General features: G+C 39.7%; 1 protein-coding gene across 2 annotated transcripts; it reads left to right on the forward strand.

The window, feature by feature from the left end:
* Positions 1 to 2,157: 2,157 nt before the first annotated feature.
* mmadhca (metabolism of cobalamin associated Da) lies at positions 2,158 to 13,453 on the forward strand. 2 transcript variants are annotated; one of them, XM_061715483.1, is made up of 7 exons: positions 2,158 to 2,205; positions 6,431 to 6,569; positions 7,413 to 7,630; positions 7,721 to 7,826; positions 10,798 to 10,919; positions 10,990 to 11,076; positions 12,709 to 13,453. In XM_061715483.1, the coding sequence occupies exons 1-7, from the start codon at positions 2,194 to 2,196 to the stop codon at positions 12,925 to 12,927; spliced, it is 903 nt and encodes a 300-aa protein (XP_061571467.1). In that variant the 5' UTR covers positions 2,158 to 2,193; the 3' UTR covers positions 12,928 to 13,453. The 2 variants fall into 2 exon arrangements, with proteins under 2 accessions (XP_061571467.1, XP_061571466.1); XM_061715482.1 differs by having other exon boundaries at positions 2,163 to 2,214.
* The last annotated feature ends 1,802 nt before the right edge of the window (positions 13,454 to 15,255 follow it).

Consider the following 15,255-nt stretch of genomic DNA (forward strand, 5'->3'; position numbering starts at 1 on the left):
AGTACATATCCTGTCAGCTCAGAGAAAATGTCAGTCACCTCCTCCAAGTCAGCTAAAAGGGATGTGTCGACGCTGGCGAATACACGAGCTGCCCTTGTCCTTTGCTACTCCTGACAGCAGAGAACATCGTTTTGGACAATTCTCCCATTTTTGGGTGTTAAACTTTATCGATCGAGAGAAGGGAGTTTGCTGAACATCTGTCCCATTTTTCAAGCTTTGCTGCTAAAGCATCAGCATCAGTTGGAGCAGTTCTATACTGTTTAGTGCAAATGCAATTAAATCCCTTTTGTTACCTTTTTAAAAAACATTCTATTTAACCTTTATTTACCCAGCCAGGCAAGCAATTTAAGAACAAATTCTTATTACACTTATAAGGTCAGCTTAAGTGTAAATAAATGACTGACCTTATGTTATTGACACTTATGAAGCAATCTAAGCCTAATCTATTAACAATGGAGCCAATGAAAACCAAAAAAGAGGGTATTTTTCAAACACATGTCTACTTCCTGTTTATCTAATTGTATGAGATGCCACTTGGAGCAAGCAGACAATAAAACTAATAATGCCAGTTCAAAATGACAAACACTTGTTATAAAGTTAGAACCAGTAAAAACAACACAATAATATGACTGAAGGCCACGTTACAAGGTTTCACTGGAGAGTGCAATTGTTCAACTCATTATTGTTGAGTGATGATTTACTGCCATCTTGTGGTGAGATTTGGAACAACACCCTGAAAAAAATAGTGGGCGACTTGAAAAAAAAGGGAAATAATGAGAGTGAGAGAGATATGCTACATATATAATTAAATAAAACAGCAAAAGTTGAAAGTTAGTACAGCAAACCTTAAATCTTCATATATTAGTTGCAAGTTGAAGTGACTTTTTGAATAGAGCGCCAAACACATAACTTTGCAATTAACCTTATGAGATGAGTTTTTATTTTAATGTTAAGTTTTATATATTTAATTACGACGGAGTATTAGGGCCAAACTAAGACAAAAAAAAAAATGGAAATTACGAGAATAAAGTCATAATATTACGAGAATAAAGTCGTAATATTTTGAGAATAAAGTCGTAATATTACGAGAATAAAGTCGTAATATTAAATATATTATATATAAATATAACTTCACAAGATGCTCAATATTCCTCATTTTAACACAGGGAGAAGACTGCTCTTCCTGTTAGAGTTCTCATAAATTATATTCTCATAATATTACGACTTTATTCTCATAAATTACAACTTTATTCTCGTAATGTTAAGACTTTATTCTCGTAATATTACGACTTTATTCTCATAATATTACGACTTTATTCTCATAATATTACGACTTTATTCTCGCAACATTATGACTTTATTGTCATTATATTATGACTTTATTCTCGTAATTTTCTTTTTTTTTGTCCCTAATGCCGCGTTCCATTTGTCCTCGGAAGTCGGAATTTCCCATTTCCCAGTCGTAATTTTCAACTGGAACGCCCCTCGAAGTGGGATTTGCTACTGGGGAAGTGGGAGAAGCTTCACCACCCCCGAGTTCCGATTTCCGAGGTAAATGGAACGCGGCATAATACTTCGTCGTATTTAATATATAAGGCCAACTGTAGAGATTTAAAATCGCCAATCGCAGACTTGTTGAAACTTTAGACCTGTCAATGAAACGTTTGACTTGTGCGTTACGCAAACTTCGGACGGAGTTTGTCCCTCGTCACTTCCCGTCGTTGTTGTGCAGGCGAGCAAGTTCACAGGTAAGAACATTATGAACTTATCTAATCCTTTCACCATATGACCTGTACTCTCAGCCGACAAGAATATAAAACCATCTGTCCAGGTTGTCCGGAGGTTTGTCTGAAGTGACACCGGAGTTCTGAGCGTTTAATCGCTGATAACGAGCCGAAAAGAGACAAAACAGCCCAGCTGACCTCAGCTGCCGCTAGCAGCTGCTAATGCTAACTGTTGTTTTTATGGCTCATGCTGAAAGTTTAACATGTCGTGGCGACGTTTATCTCTGTTAGTTTGATTGTGAAGCGAGACCAAGAAATAGGTGCATGTTCTGCTTTCACGGCCTTATAAAGGACACACGTTTCATTGCATCATGTCCGCTTTGGGAGCCATGACAGATATATAAACTCTGAAACTAGAATTCTACTTTGTCAACAGATTCAGAGATTAGAGGCGAGAAGAAGAACCACGATGTCCAGCAGTGTAAGTGATGTAAGATCGTCCTGTTCTGACCTGACCTGTTCTACTTTCCTTTAAGAGTAATGGCTCTAAAATGTGCTTAAATCCTGTTAACTAACAATATAGAATCCTCCCCATTTGAAGGTTGTAAAATACTACTGTTCTATAGTTGTAAATACTAAAGTGTTCACAGTTAACAACTTCAAAACGACTTGTTTTGAGTGCCGGTGACGTCATTCTCATTACAGATATTGTATTATTGTTTTATTGTTGGCTTTGTCTCGAACACAACAAAACCCAATCAAATTAAAAGCATCAAAATATAAAAAAAAGCAAAACAATTTAACAGTCTCATTCAAAAATAAAACACACAGCAAAATAATGTGTTGGAGAGGGAACAGGAGGAAGCAGAACGCTTATTTAGTCCTGTCCCTTCCTCACAATATCACATCATATAAAAAAAATACCTATAAAAAAAAATTTTTTAAAGAAAAGAAGGACAAGACAAAATAACAAAAAATAAATACAACACAAACAACCAATAAACAATATCAGTCATAATTGAACCGGTCTCCTACAATATCCTAAATTCAAAAGTCCAATCTCCCAGTCACCTCTACAATGATCCACAAACAGCCTTGAATGCCAGCAGTTATATTTGTATCATATATAATCCATCCCACAAAGAACAAAATAATAATCAAAGAAATACATATGTAAAGTAAATTACTTTCTTTAGAGGTCCCCATTTTTATACTTGTCAAGAATTGCTTTCTTGTATGTTTTTTTTTAAACTGTATAGAGTTAGTGCTTTGTTTGATTTCATCATCCAGATCATTCCACAAAGTTACCCCACAGACTGATATGCACATGGTTTTAAGAGTAGTACATACACAAGGTTGTTTAAAATGTAATTTTCCTCTTAGAATATATTGTCCTTCTTTAGCTTGAAAATTTTTTTGAATGTTTTCAGGCAGTGTATTATTTCTTGCTTTGAACATTATTATTGCTGTTCTAATTTTCACTAGGTCCACAAATTTCAAAGTCTGTAATTTAAGAAATAGAGGATTGGTGTGATCGAGATACCCAGCGTGATTTATTATCCTTACTGCTCTTTTTTGCAATGTGCATATCCTTTGTAAGGTGCTCTTGTAGGTATAACCCCACATTTCAACACAATAGATCAGATATGGTAATATGAGTGCACAGTACAGATTGTGTAGTGTTGTTTGGTTCAAGATGTGTCTACATTTACTCAGCACTACGATACACTTTGCCGTCTTAGAACACAGATACCTAATGTGGGCCTTCCAGCATAACTTGTGGTCTATTAAGACACCCAAAGATTTGTTTTCATAAACTCTTTCTAATACAACATTATTCATTTCTATTTGAACATCTTCATTCATTTTACGATTTCCAAATAACATAAATGTAGTTTTGTTCAAATTCAATGATAACTTATTTGTATCAAACCAACATTTTAATTTATACAATTATTTCGTGACCACTTCCACGAGCTGTGGCAAGTCTTCTCCAGAACAAAAAATATTTGTGTCATCCGCAAAGACAACAAACTTAAGTACATTTGAAACTTTACAACTATCATTGATATACCACATATTACATTTGAGTTTCTTGTTTGTTTGTTTGCTTATTTCATTGTTGTTTATGTAAGTTGGTGATGGCTGTAGCAAAGATGTTGCCATTCCTAAATTTGACAGTCACATAGATGTTGACATTGGGAAGGTGCACAGTGATGCAAAACAACAAAAAATAAACGAATAATATTAAAAACACAAGGTTATAACAAAAATGTTGAGCTGAAAAAATTAATACATTTCAAGAGAATATTCTCCCATTTGGTGTATCATAGTAAGTTTTGTGACATTTTGTCACCACATTGTTCCATGATACTTTTTTAAAATAAATAATAAACAGAAATTGCTCTTTGCTAAAACAATAATGAAGCTAATCTGTCTTTTCTTTCCAAATGAAATTAATAAAATAAAATGTCACTGTTTTACAACAATAACAAAGTTAAATATATGCAAAGAAAGGGCTCTTTTTTTCTGCACATTTTTTCAAAATAAAGCATATTACATGGAAACTGAGGATGTTGATCCTGATTTGAGGAAAGTTCTGGGTTTCTGTCTCAGTTGTTGAGGTAACTCGAACCTTCTTAAAGCTGAAATGGGTTTAAGTTCGTCAGATAATCACTTTTATAATGTGGATTTTGGAGACCTGATTAGTGAAATGTCCATTTATCGACGAGGCGGCTTCGCTGGTTAGACTGGATCGGAATTGTTTGGCATAGTTTACCCCGATGATCTTTGTTTGGGCATTTCCCCTTTTTTCTGCACAGTTACATAACATTTATACGTGACCTTAACTGTCCGTGCGTCAAAAATATCACACTTATTTAACATTTAACACCCCACTCTGGGTTATTGTATTTTTTATCTATTTATTTATTCGTTAATGTGACTTTTCTTCACAATGACGAGGATAGCCCAGAGGCAGCGGGAGGCAGAGTTGTGACAAAAGTGATCACAGATCTGTGAGAGCTCTTGACGAAGAATTTCACTAGATTTTCACATGATTTAGAAATTCATATCCTTAACGGTATACAAGTTTTTTTTCTCCTCTCACCTCTGTGAGTGATGAATCTTCCTCTATGAATGGCCATGGTGCACCCATGGTCCAATCAAAGCTCCATCAATGAGTTTTCCTTTTCTAGGCTAAACTTGTGTTAAAGTGAGTGACGATCGTGGCTCTGCTATGTTTTTATTCTTCATCCTCAACCGCTTTAAAATTTTAGTTTCTAATTTTTCCTGCCAGCAGGATTTCATCAGGGGAAAAACAATTTGGGTAAAACACCATTATATAATGGTCATTAGTTAAATTAAGACATTTGCTTGCTCGATAATCTTCACCCCAGGGTTTGTTGAGTCTGAGTTTGATGAAGCTTTTATCTGAGATGGGCTCCAGGGGCCTTAGCACGGTACTCTGAGCGATATCAAATCATTTTAATGAGTGCAGGTATTTGAGGAGAGGTGTCTTTTTTGCCCTCAGCTCCTGCTCAGTGTTGGTGTTGCATCTATACTTTAATCTCAGAGGGAGGAAGTGGAGAAGGGAGGCAAATAAATCCAATTAATCTCATCCGCCTGCCCAAATGAACTGATTTTCATCGTCTTTCTGCTTCCGTCTGTGTCTAATCATCATGAAAGCACCATTCGTTTAGGGCAGGGGTCGGCAACCCAATATTGCTCAATATCGATCACATCACACGACTCAACACAGTAATTGAGTATGCTGGCGCTGAATTTATGTCCTTGATTTGCTGATTGGTGATGCTGCTGCCATTTTAATGGCCTTTTCCTTCACTGTCTTAGCGGAGAGAGTCTGTATTATCTCAGTTTTGTTTTTGAAGTCTGCAAATTGGTCTGCAAACGGTTTTCCACGCTTTATTAACAAAACTTGCAACAAAACTTGCAGCAGCAGTGGAGTTTGGAGATGCAATCCACTTCTTGAATCTATTTTTGCGGTCCTCTAATTTCTCCAGAAGTACTTTTTCGCACTTTTTCTCTCACTCCCAACTGGGTACTCGGCTGCAAATGTAGCATGCCTTCCCTGGAAATGTCTTTCCACATGACTCTTTTTGTTATTCAGACAACTTCTCGCTACAAAGCAAACATTCAGGCAATGAATGCAAATGATTCGCTCCAAGAAACGTTGAATCCTCTTTTCTCCTCAGTTATTTTTCTCTTTTCCCTCTGGAAACAATCCCTTTGGCCGATTTGTTTACAACAGCCACCTGCCTGGCGCCGCCCTGCTGGTAGAAACGTGTGTCGCAGGCTCCGACGCAAATCTTCGTTAACAGAAATATTGAAATTTAATATTTATTCTACACATTTTTACAGCATTGGAAAACGTTGTTGTTTTCCAATGTTGAGAAAATGTTGAGAAAAAAGTTGAAATATTGAGATTAAAAAGGAAAGGGAAAAAGTAAGAAAAAAGAGGAAAAAAGGGGAAAAAAAGAAGGGAAAAAAGGGGGGGCAAAAAAGAAAAAAAAAGTCAAACATTTTTGAAAAAGCTCCAGGAGCCACTAGGTCGGTGCTAAAGAGCAGCATGCGGCTCTAGAGCCGCGGGTTGCCGACCCCCGGTTTAGGGTAACATTAAAAGGGGTCCAGAGTGGGCGTGATGACAGCTGGTTAATTTATCATAAAGAGATGGTCTTGCTCTGCAGGTGCTGAGCCGCGGCAGGTTCATCCTGACGCAGGCTGCTGGCAGACGAGCGTTGGCGTCCCTCAGGGCCGGCAGAACCAGGACCTTCTCCGCTGCAAGCTCAGATGAGCCTTACATCGCTGTGTCACCTGCAGACTCAGGTGAGTGGAGCAGTGAGGAAGTCAACACCTCAGGGACCACCGAAGGAGTTAAACATGGACTCAAACCCGGTACCGGGCAGAGGTGTCGAGTAACAAAGTACAAATACTTCGTTACCTTACTTAAGTAGAAATTTTGGTTATCTATACTTCACTGGAGTAATTATTTTTCAGATGACTTTTTACTTTTACTCCTTACATTTTCACACAATTATCTGTACTTTTTACTCCTTACATTTTAAAAACAGCCTCGTTACTCTATTTCATTTCGGCCTTTAAAAAAAAAAAAACTATCCAGTTAAATTGCTCCATCCGGATAGAGTGAATTTGGTTGTGGTTGTTTCAGATGTTCTTGTCCAGTTTTGTTCTTACATCCGTTCCCTCAGATTCCTGCAACTAAACTTGGATGTACATTCCAATAAAGGTTAGGATAAATGATAACATGCCTCTGAAGTTTGACTTTTTGCACCATTACAATACTTATAGGCAACTAGTCATCATATCTCCTGCTCTCTGAAACACATGTTAATGCTCAATAGTAAACATATATGGTTCTTTAATATATTTGCATTATACTAAGATGCATTCATTTTCAATGGCTTTTGTCCTTGATGGCTTTTTTCCCCCTTACATTACTTTTACTTTTATACTTTAAGTAGTTTTGAAACCAGTACTTTTATACTTTTACTTGAGTAAAAAACTTGAGTTGATACTTCAACTTCTACAGGAGTATTTTTAAACTCTAGTATCTATACTTCTACCTGAGTAATGAATGTGAATGCTTTTGACACCTCTGGTACCGGGAGCTGTTTCAACACCGTTATCAACACCGTTCTGCCCTTCCAGGCCCGAGGACCGTGTGGCCGGATGAAAACATGGGGCCATTCGGACCTCAGGACCAGCGCTTCCAGTTGCCCGGCAACGTGGGATTCGACAGCCACCTGGATGGGACGGAGGGCCAAAAGAGGTCCCCGGTCCACAAGACGGTGCCGGACGTGCTGACGACTCCCGGCAGCCTGGAGAGACACCAGTTCATCCTGGCCCAGTTCGTTAACGAGTTCCAGGTACGTCTTCAAACACGCTTACAAAGACACCAAACATGAAGGATTAAAAGTCCAGCACTGGTGTCAGGACCACTCTGCTTTGTTTGCCAGGGAAAGCTGGGCCCCATGTCCACCAGGGTCAACAAGGCGGAGCAGTACTTCACCCAGACGGACACGGACTGCTCCATCAGCTCCTGCCCCGAGCTCCTAAGGAAAGGTAGGAAAGGCTTTCCTTCATGCTTGTTTGTGCATACTAGGGATGGGCGGTATGGACTAAAAAATGTATCACGATAATTTCTGGCATTTATCCCGATAACGATAAAAATGACGATAAAAAATATACCAATTCAACTCCACCTTTGTAACTATAAATCTATCACCACATTCAGTCTTTGGAGCCCCCAAATCACTGCTCTAAAAGAATACTAAATGCTACTAAACTACACCAATTAAATTGAATTAATAAAAAACTATTAAATGAGTCCACCTGTACTCATGGATTAAAGTTCTCCGTACTGGGTACGGATTTCCGTCCTGGGGATTTTTTTGGGATATTTTTTTATGAGATCAGCGCAAATCCGACAAAAAATATGAACACCGGGGTGTCTGTAGCGCCGCGGCGCCCACTGCAGTCAATCAGCTGTTGGCTGTGCACACACAGTAAAGTTCTCCTCTGGTTTTAGATGCACGTAACCTGACACCTAATAACTCAGCCTAGGCTGAGTTATGGTTCTGCGTCAAAACGACGCCGTGCCTACGGCGTGTGGTTGGCTTTTTTCTACGTTTATGTGTGATTTTTTTTATTTTGTTTTTTTGCACAATAATTGTCTTATATCTCTTTGATTCACTGTGACTGGAAAAAGTCGGATAAACCATTCAGAAAAAGATCGCTAAATAGCGGTCGCGGGGGGTACTGCACCAGGGTTTCCGTTGTCCGGTAATTGCCGGACTTTGTCCGGTAAAATATGCCGAAGTCCGCCGAACTCCGCGGAGGGACACGCCGAGCCCCGGTGCCGGGAGGAAGCGCAGCTGCGGCGCCGACATCCACGTGTGCGTTGATTTATGGTTCCGCGTCGCACCGACGCAGAGCTTACGGCGATGGGTTCGCGGCGACGCGCACCCTACGCCAGACCCTACGGCGTAGGCTCTGCGTTGGTGTGACGCAGAACCATAATTCCGGCTTAAAAGTAAACAACATGCGCCCAAGTACCCGTGCATGACAGGCAGACACACACGGGGAGAAGAGACAATTTCTTTAATTTTTTTTTTTTTTTTTTTTAAACTTTATCCTTATGAACGCAATTGTTATATACGGTAGTCCAACTTTCCTTATTTTAATCAGAACACTTTCTTTTTTCCTCTTCGGCGTGAAGTAGTGGGCTTGGAGCGGCAGCCATCGATTAGGTTTTTCTTTTTAGATCCGAGGCTTTGCGTAGATGGCGGCTTCCGCAACTTTCAGGCGCTTTTTCTGCGCAAGCAAGCTTTATAGATGAGGCCCCAGGACTGTTACCGCAGTACTGCGCAGTAGTAGGCTACTCGGTGCCGGGAGCCGGGAGGAAGCGGAGCTGCGGCGCCGACATCCACGTGTGCGTTGATTTATGGTTCCGCGTCGCACCGACGCAGAGCTTACGGCGATGGGTTCGCGGCGACGCGCACCCTACGCCAGACCCTACGGCGTAGGCTCTGCGTTGGTGTGACGCAGAACCATAATTCCGGCTTAAAAGTAAACAACATGCGCCCAAGTACCCGTGCATGACAGGCAGACACACACGGGGAGAAGAGACAATTTCTTTAATTTTTTTTTTTTTTTTTTTTAAACTTTATCCTTATGAACGCAATTGTTATATACGGTAGTCCAACTTTCCTTATTTTAATCAGAACACTTTCTTTTTTCCTCTTCGGCGTGAAGTAGTGGGCTTGGAGCGGCAGCCATCGATTAGGTTTTTCTTTTTAGATCCGAGGCTTTGCGTAGATGGCGGCTTCCGCAACTTTCAGGCGCTTTTTCTGCGCAAGCAAGCTTTATAGATGAGGCCCCAGGACTGTTACCGCAGTACTGCGCAGTAGTAGGCTACTCGGTGCCGGGAGCCGGGAGGAAGCGGAGCTGCGGCGCCGACATCCACGTGTGCGTTGATTTATGGTTCCGCGTCGCACCGACGCAGAGCCTACGACGTAGAGTACGCGTCGCTGCGTACCTTACGCCGTAGGTTACGCGCAGGCTTCTGCAATATTTATTTATTTTTTGAAGTTAACTCACAGGAATGGGGGTCTGAAAACTTTCTGTCCTGGGATTTTTTTTTGCTTTAATCCCTGTGTACTGCAAAACTGGAATGACTCAGATCCGCCATGTTTGTTACACAAACACGTATCAACGGGAATTTTTCTTTCTTTCTTTCTTTCTTTCTTTCTTTCTTTCTTTCTTTCTTTCTTTCTTTCTTTCTTTCTTTCTTTCTTTCTTTCTTTCTTTCTTTCAGGCTCATTTCTTTCTTTCTTTCATTCTTTCTTTCTTTCAGGCTCATATCCTTCCTTCCTTCCTTCCTTCCTTCCTTCCTTCCTTCCTTCCAACGGGAATTTATAATTTTTACCATGAGATGACAAATTCTTACCGTGGGGAATTTTTTTGACGGTATATCGTGAACGGTAAAATATCACCCATTCCTAGTGCATAAGTTTATCAATAGAAAACAAGATCTTCCTGTCACTTTCCAGCAGTTTTTCACTTTTTCATCTGATTTTAATTCGTATCCAACTAGACACAGTGGCAATCTTCATTTACTCTTCTGTCGAACATCTGGTCATGAATTTAATATTACATTTAGATCCAAAACTCTGAATGTGTCGCTGAAGTCAACATTATCTTTTACCTCCTTCAGAAAGTTATTTAAAAAAAACATCTTATTCTGTCTTAACCTACAATGTTTTTATCTTTAATGTAATCCAGACCTTGTATCCATGTTCTCTTTTACGTTTATATTTATAATGTTTTTAATTTGTTGTATATTATCTTTGTTATTTCATCACAGTTGTTGATGGGAGAGGAAATCTGTACAAGCCCTTCGGCCTTCGTTCCCTCCATGCACTGCTTTAAAAAAAAATTGTGCTAAATAAATAAATAAATGAAATGAAATGCAAGGCTTACCTGCATCTGTGTGACGCCGAGCGCCTTTGACTAACACGTGTTTACGTGTCAGAGCTGGAGCTGATGTTCCCCTCGGCGCCCGCCTTGTCCATCACGGTCGTCACGGTGACGCAGAGGAGCGACCAGAGGGAAGACGAGGCAGCAGAGCCGGACAGAGGCCAGCAGCTAGATAAAGTGAGTCTTCCGGTAATTCTGATTTAAATGTTGGACGAGGCAGCAGCTGACGGAGGTCTCCTCCTTGCAGTTTGTCAGCGGAGCCAAGGAGATGTGCTTCGCCCTGTGGACCGCGGGCTACTGGGCCGACTTCATCGACCCCATGACCGGAGCGGCGGTGAGCTAGTCTCCGTTTTCTTTTTTACTTAATTTTTATTGAACATAAACAGATTAATACACATTTACACTCTTTATCCATGTTAACAGATACTAACAGAACAGGTGCAATCGTGTACAATGAAATAAAAGACATGAAAAGTAATGAATAATAAAAGACGAGAGAGAAAAATAAGAAATACAAAAGGTTAACAGGAGGTGTTCGTAGGTTTGTTAATGCTTCTGTTACTAGCGACCAGCGATCACTGAACTGGTTAGTTTTTAGCCTCAATCTTGCTGTAATTTTCTCCATCATAGACACATGTCTTATCCTCTCTCTCCAGTGTGTCATGCTTGGGGACTGTGGTTTCAGCCAGTTGAATGTTATCATTTTTTTGCCCACTAAAAGCAGAATTCTCAGTAGAGAAGCCAGATCTATCTCCATCATATCATCGAAGTCTAGCTAGTATGACTAGGGCCCCATAGTAAAATCAACATGCAGAATCTGTTTAATCTTTAATTCAACCTTCTTCCAGAAATCAGTGAGCTTTGGGCAGTCCCAAAATATATGTGTGAAGTCCCCAATCAGACCACAGCCTCTCCAACACAGCTCAGACATATTGCTGTATTTTGATGTGATGACAAAGGCGTCAAAGTACCGCATCTTCACCTTCCAGTCAAATTCCCTCCATAATGGGCTATTAGTCAATCTACAGGACTGTCTCAGAAAATTAGAATATTGTGATAAAGTCCTTTATTTTCTGTAATGCAAAAATGTCATACATTCTGGATTCATTACAAATCAACTGAAATATTGCAAGCCTTTTATTATTTTAATATTGCTGATCATGGCATAGAGCTTAAGAAAACTCAAATATCCTATCTCAAAAAATTTGAATATTCTGGGAATCTTAATCTTAAACTGTAATCCATAATCAGCAATATTAAAATAATAAAAGGCTTGCAATATTTCAGTTGATTTGTAATTAATCCAGAATGTATGACATTTTTGTTTTTTTAATTGCATTACAGAAAATAAAGAACTTTATCACAATATTCTAATTTTCTGAGACAGTCCTGTATGTCCTGCTTTAAATGTTTCCTCCCATTTGGTCATCGGTTATTATAATGTTCGCTTCCAATTCCCATTTTTCTTTGACCCCCATATTATCACCCTCTGATTCCTGTTGTAGGGCTTTATAAATCCTTGATATAATCCATTGTTTAGTCTCTTCCTTTGTAAAGGATATCAATAACTCCTCTAGTTTAGATGGATCTCCACTAATAATCGTCCATTGCTAGTCTCCGTTTTTTATCTCTGTTTTTTCCAGCAGTTCTGCTGCGTGGGGTTGTTTATCTCCTTCTTAATGTTTTTGTATTTTTTTTGTATAATTGTCTTGTAAAATTGTAAAAAGGTTATTTTTATTTTATTTTTTATTTTTATACAGAACTGTCCATTTTCTTTTCTTTTCTTTCTCTACCTCAAACTGCTGCACCTTAAATGTTTATTCTGTATCATAGAAATTCCACATTTTTTATTGTATATTTTACTACCAAAGAGCGAAATTACCGGAGTCAAATTCCTTGTTGGACAATGTTCGAACCTGGCCAATAAAGCTGATTCTGATTCTGATTCTCTTATGCTCTCCAACAGTTCTTTGCATCTCCATCAAGTCCCGCCGCCCTGCAGACAGACGAGCAGCTCAGACATCTGGGCTTCCACATTGAGGTGTCGGGCTCCTGCACCGTCATCCGCCACGTCCTTGGAGAAGCGCCTTTATTTGTGGGGACGGTTTTCACCAACGCACCCGCAAACAGTGCTGCTATCGCCAGACTACAAGGACTGTCCAACGTACTCGATGATGAGGAATAGGCTTTTTTTAAACGTAACTTACCAGGAAAACTGGACGGAAGCGTCTCTTTGCTCTGAAGATGCTTGAGGCGTGGGTAGACCCGTTTGTTTCAGTTGAGAAGTGTCTTACTGTAACAAGCACGTCTCGTGTCCTCGAGGACTCGACCTGAGACTCCCGCAGACTTCAGCGTCAGACTTTATCCTGCACTACACCCAGGGACAAACGCACTCGATCAAGTCTCGATTTCACAATGTGAGGATGAACCTTTAGAAATTGTTGGTATTTTTGAGGTTGATTTTGTTTATTTATGAAATGGAAGCCCTTCACGTGTCTTTTTGCAGCTGGTTAGAACTGGACATGGTTCAAACAAACTAAACTATTTTAGCTGTAATGAGAGCAGGTCAAACACTTCGCATACCAACATGCACAGTATTGTTTTATTTCACTATTATTGATTCCCTCTTTCATCTGGAGCACTGAATGGACAAAAACCCGATGTTGTTCCCAATGACGCACCTTAGTGCTAATAAAAGTGATTTGTCGTCAGGCTGCAGTGACCCCGTTTCTCCAGCAGGTGTCAGTGTGACGTCACACATGTCCACGACCAGTTTATCCCAAAGCTGCATTGATGTTTGGAGGATCATCCGCCTGACAGCACTTTTTTGTTCGCCACCGTTTTATCCTCAAATTATAGTCTTTAAATAAACTGTATTTTGATTACAGTATATTTGATCCTGGTGTACTTTGTCACGGAGCCTGGCAGGATTTTGAAGTTCAGCAGCACGTTTGACAGGAGAATATTAGTGAATTAATGCGTCCTGCTGCCTTAAAATGTATTAATTTTGGCGACCAAAGAAGAAACCAAGACCGTACAATCTGTTATTAAATAATAGTTCATTGCAAGTAAAAAGAAATCGGTGGAAATCCAAATGAAAACGCTGGTCGTTTCGGAATTCGGACACTACCGCACTACATGCTACATACTGCAAAGTATGCACTGTATACTGCCTACTAAATGAACGATTCAGTACGCTGCTCCATAGACATAATAAAATTCTTTATGTCTATGCGCTGCTCCAGCACCGTTCACAACATAGACATAAAGAATTTTTTTCTCTTTATTATGTCTATGGGTCTGGTGCATGCTGAGGATTTTTTTCAAAATCAGTAAAACACCTGGGTATTTTTCGCACACTGCAGATTTCCTTCTGTTCACATACAGCATACTACTTACTACATTTTGGCCAAATCAGTGTACACTAGTAGTACAGTATGCAAATTCGGAAACGGCCGCTGTGTTTACTAATCTAAAAGTTCCTCTGAATCACGTGGGCGGAACCTAAACCGGAAGACGGGAAGAGAGTTTCTATTGGCCCATTCCGGCTCGTCAGCGGTCACGTGATCGTCAGTTCCTGGATAAGGCGGGAGCGCAGAAACAGCGTTGTCGCATGTACATACAGGACTGTCTCAGAAAATTAGAATATTGTGATAAAGTTCTTTATTTTCTGTAATGCAATTTAAAAAAAAAAAAAAAAAAATACATTCTGGATTCATTACACGTCAACTGAAATATTGCAAGCCTTTTATTATTTTAATATTGCTGATTATGGTTTACAGTTTAAGATTAAGATTCCCAGAATATTCTAATTTTTTGAGATAGGATATTTTAGTTTTCTTAAACTGTAAGCCATGATGAGCAATATTAAAATAATAAAAGGCTTGCAATATTTCAGTTGATTTGTAATGAATCCAGAATGTATGACATTTTTGTTTTTGTAATTGCATTACAGAAAATCACAATATTCTAATTTTCTGAGACAGTCCTGTAGTTGATATACTTCATGTACAGGGGTGCACACAAGCCGGGACTCGAGGGGCCAGTCTACTACACGTTTTAGATGTTTCCTGCCTCAACACAACCCTGATAGACAAGGCTGTGTCACCAACAGAGTTGTGTAAACCTTGATGACATGTTGATGACGACCTGTGATTAGAATCAGGTGTGTTGAAGACGGGGAAACATCTAAAACAGGGGTCTCCAACTCTGGTCCTGGAGAGACCTATCCAGCATGTTTTAGTTGTCTCCCTGCATTGACACACCTGATTCTAATCAATGGTCGTCATTAAATTGTCATCAAGGTCCGGACAGTTCTGTTGTTGACAGAGCTCCTTGTATCATGAAGCAGGGAAAGATCTAAAACATGCTGGATAGTTGCTCTCCAGGACCAGGGTTGGAGACCCCTGATCTAAAACATGCAGTAGACTAGCCCTCGAGTCCCGGCTTGTGTGCACTCCTGTTCATAGACTATAAATCAATATGTCGTATTTGTATAATTTCATACGGCCCC

The sequence above is a fragment of the Cololabis saira genome, chromosome 24, assembly GCF_033807715.1.
Source record: "Cololabis saira isolate AMF1-May2022 chromosome 24, fColSai1.1, whole genome shotgun sequence".
NCBI classification, from domain to species: Eukaryota; Metazoa; Chordata; class Actinopteri; order Beloniformes; family Belonidae; genus Cololabis; species Cololabis saira.

What these genes read in the sequence shown, in the direction of transcription:
- mmadhca (XM_061715482.1), top strand. Translation starts at nt 2,194, where the DNA reads ATGTCCAGCAGTGTAAGTGAT. An exon ending in AGTTCGTTAACGAGTTCCAG is followed by an intron (nt 7,631 to 7,720) that starts GTACGTCTTCAA and finishes TTTGTTTGCCAG; the next exon opens with GGAAAGCTGGGCCCCATGTC. An exon ending in CCCCGAGCTCCTAAGGAAAG is followed by an intron (nt 7,827 to 10,797) that starts GTAGGAAAGGCT and finishes TTTACGTGTCAG; the next exon opens with AGCTGGAGCTGATGTTCCCC.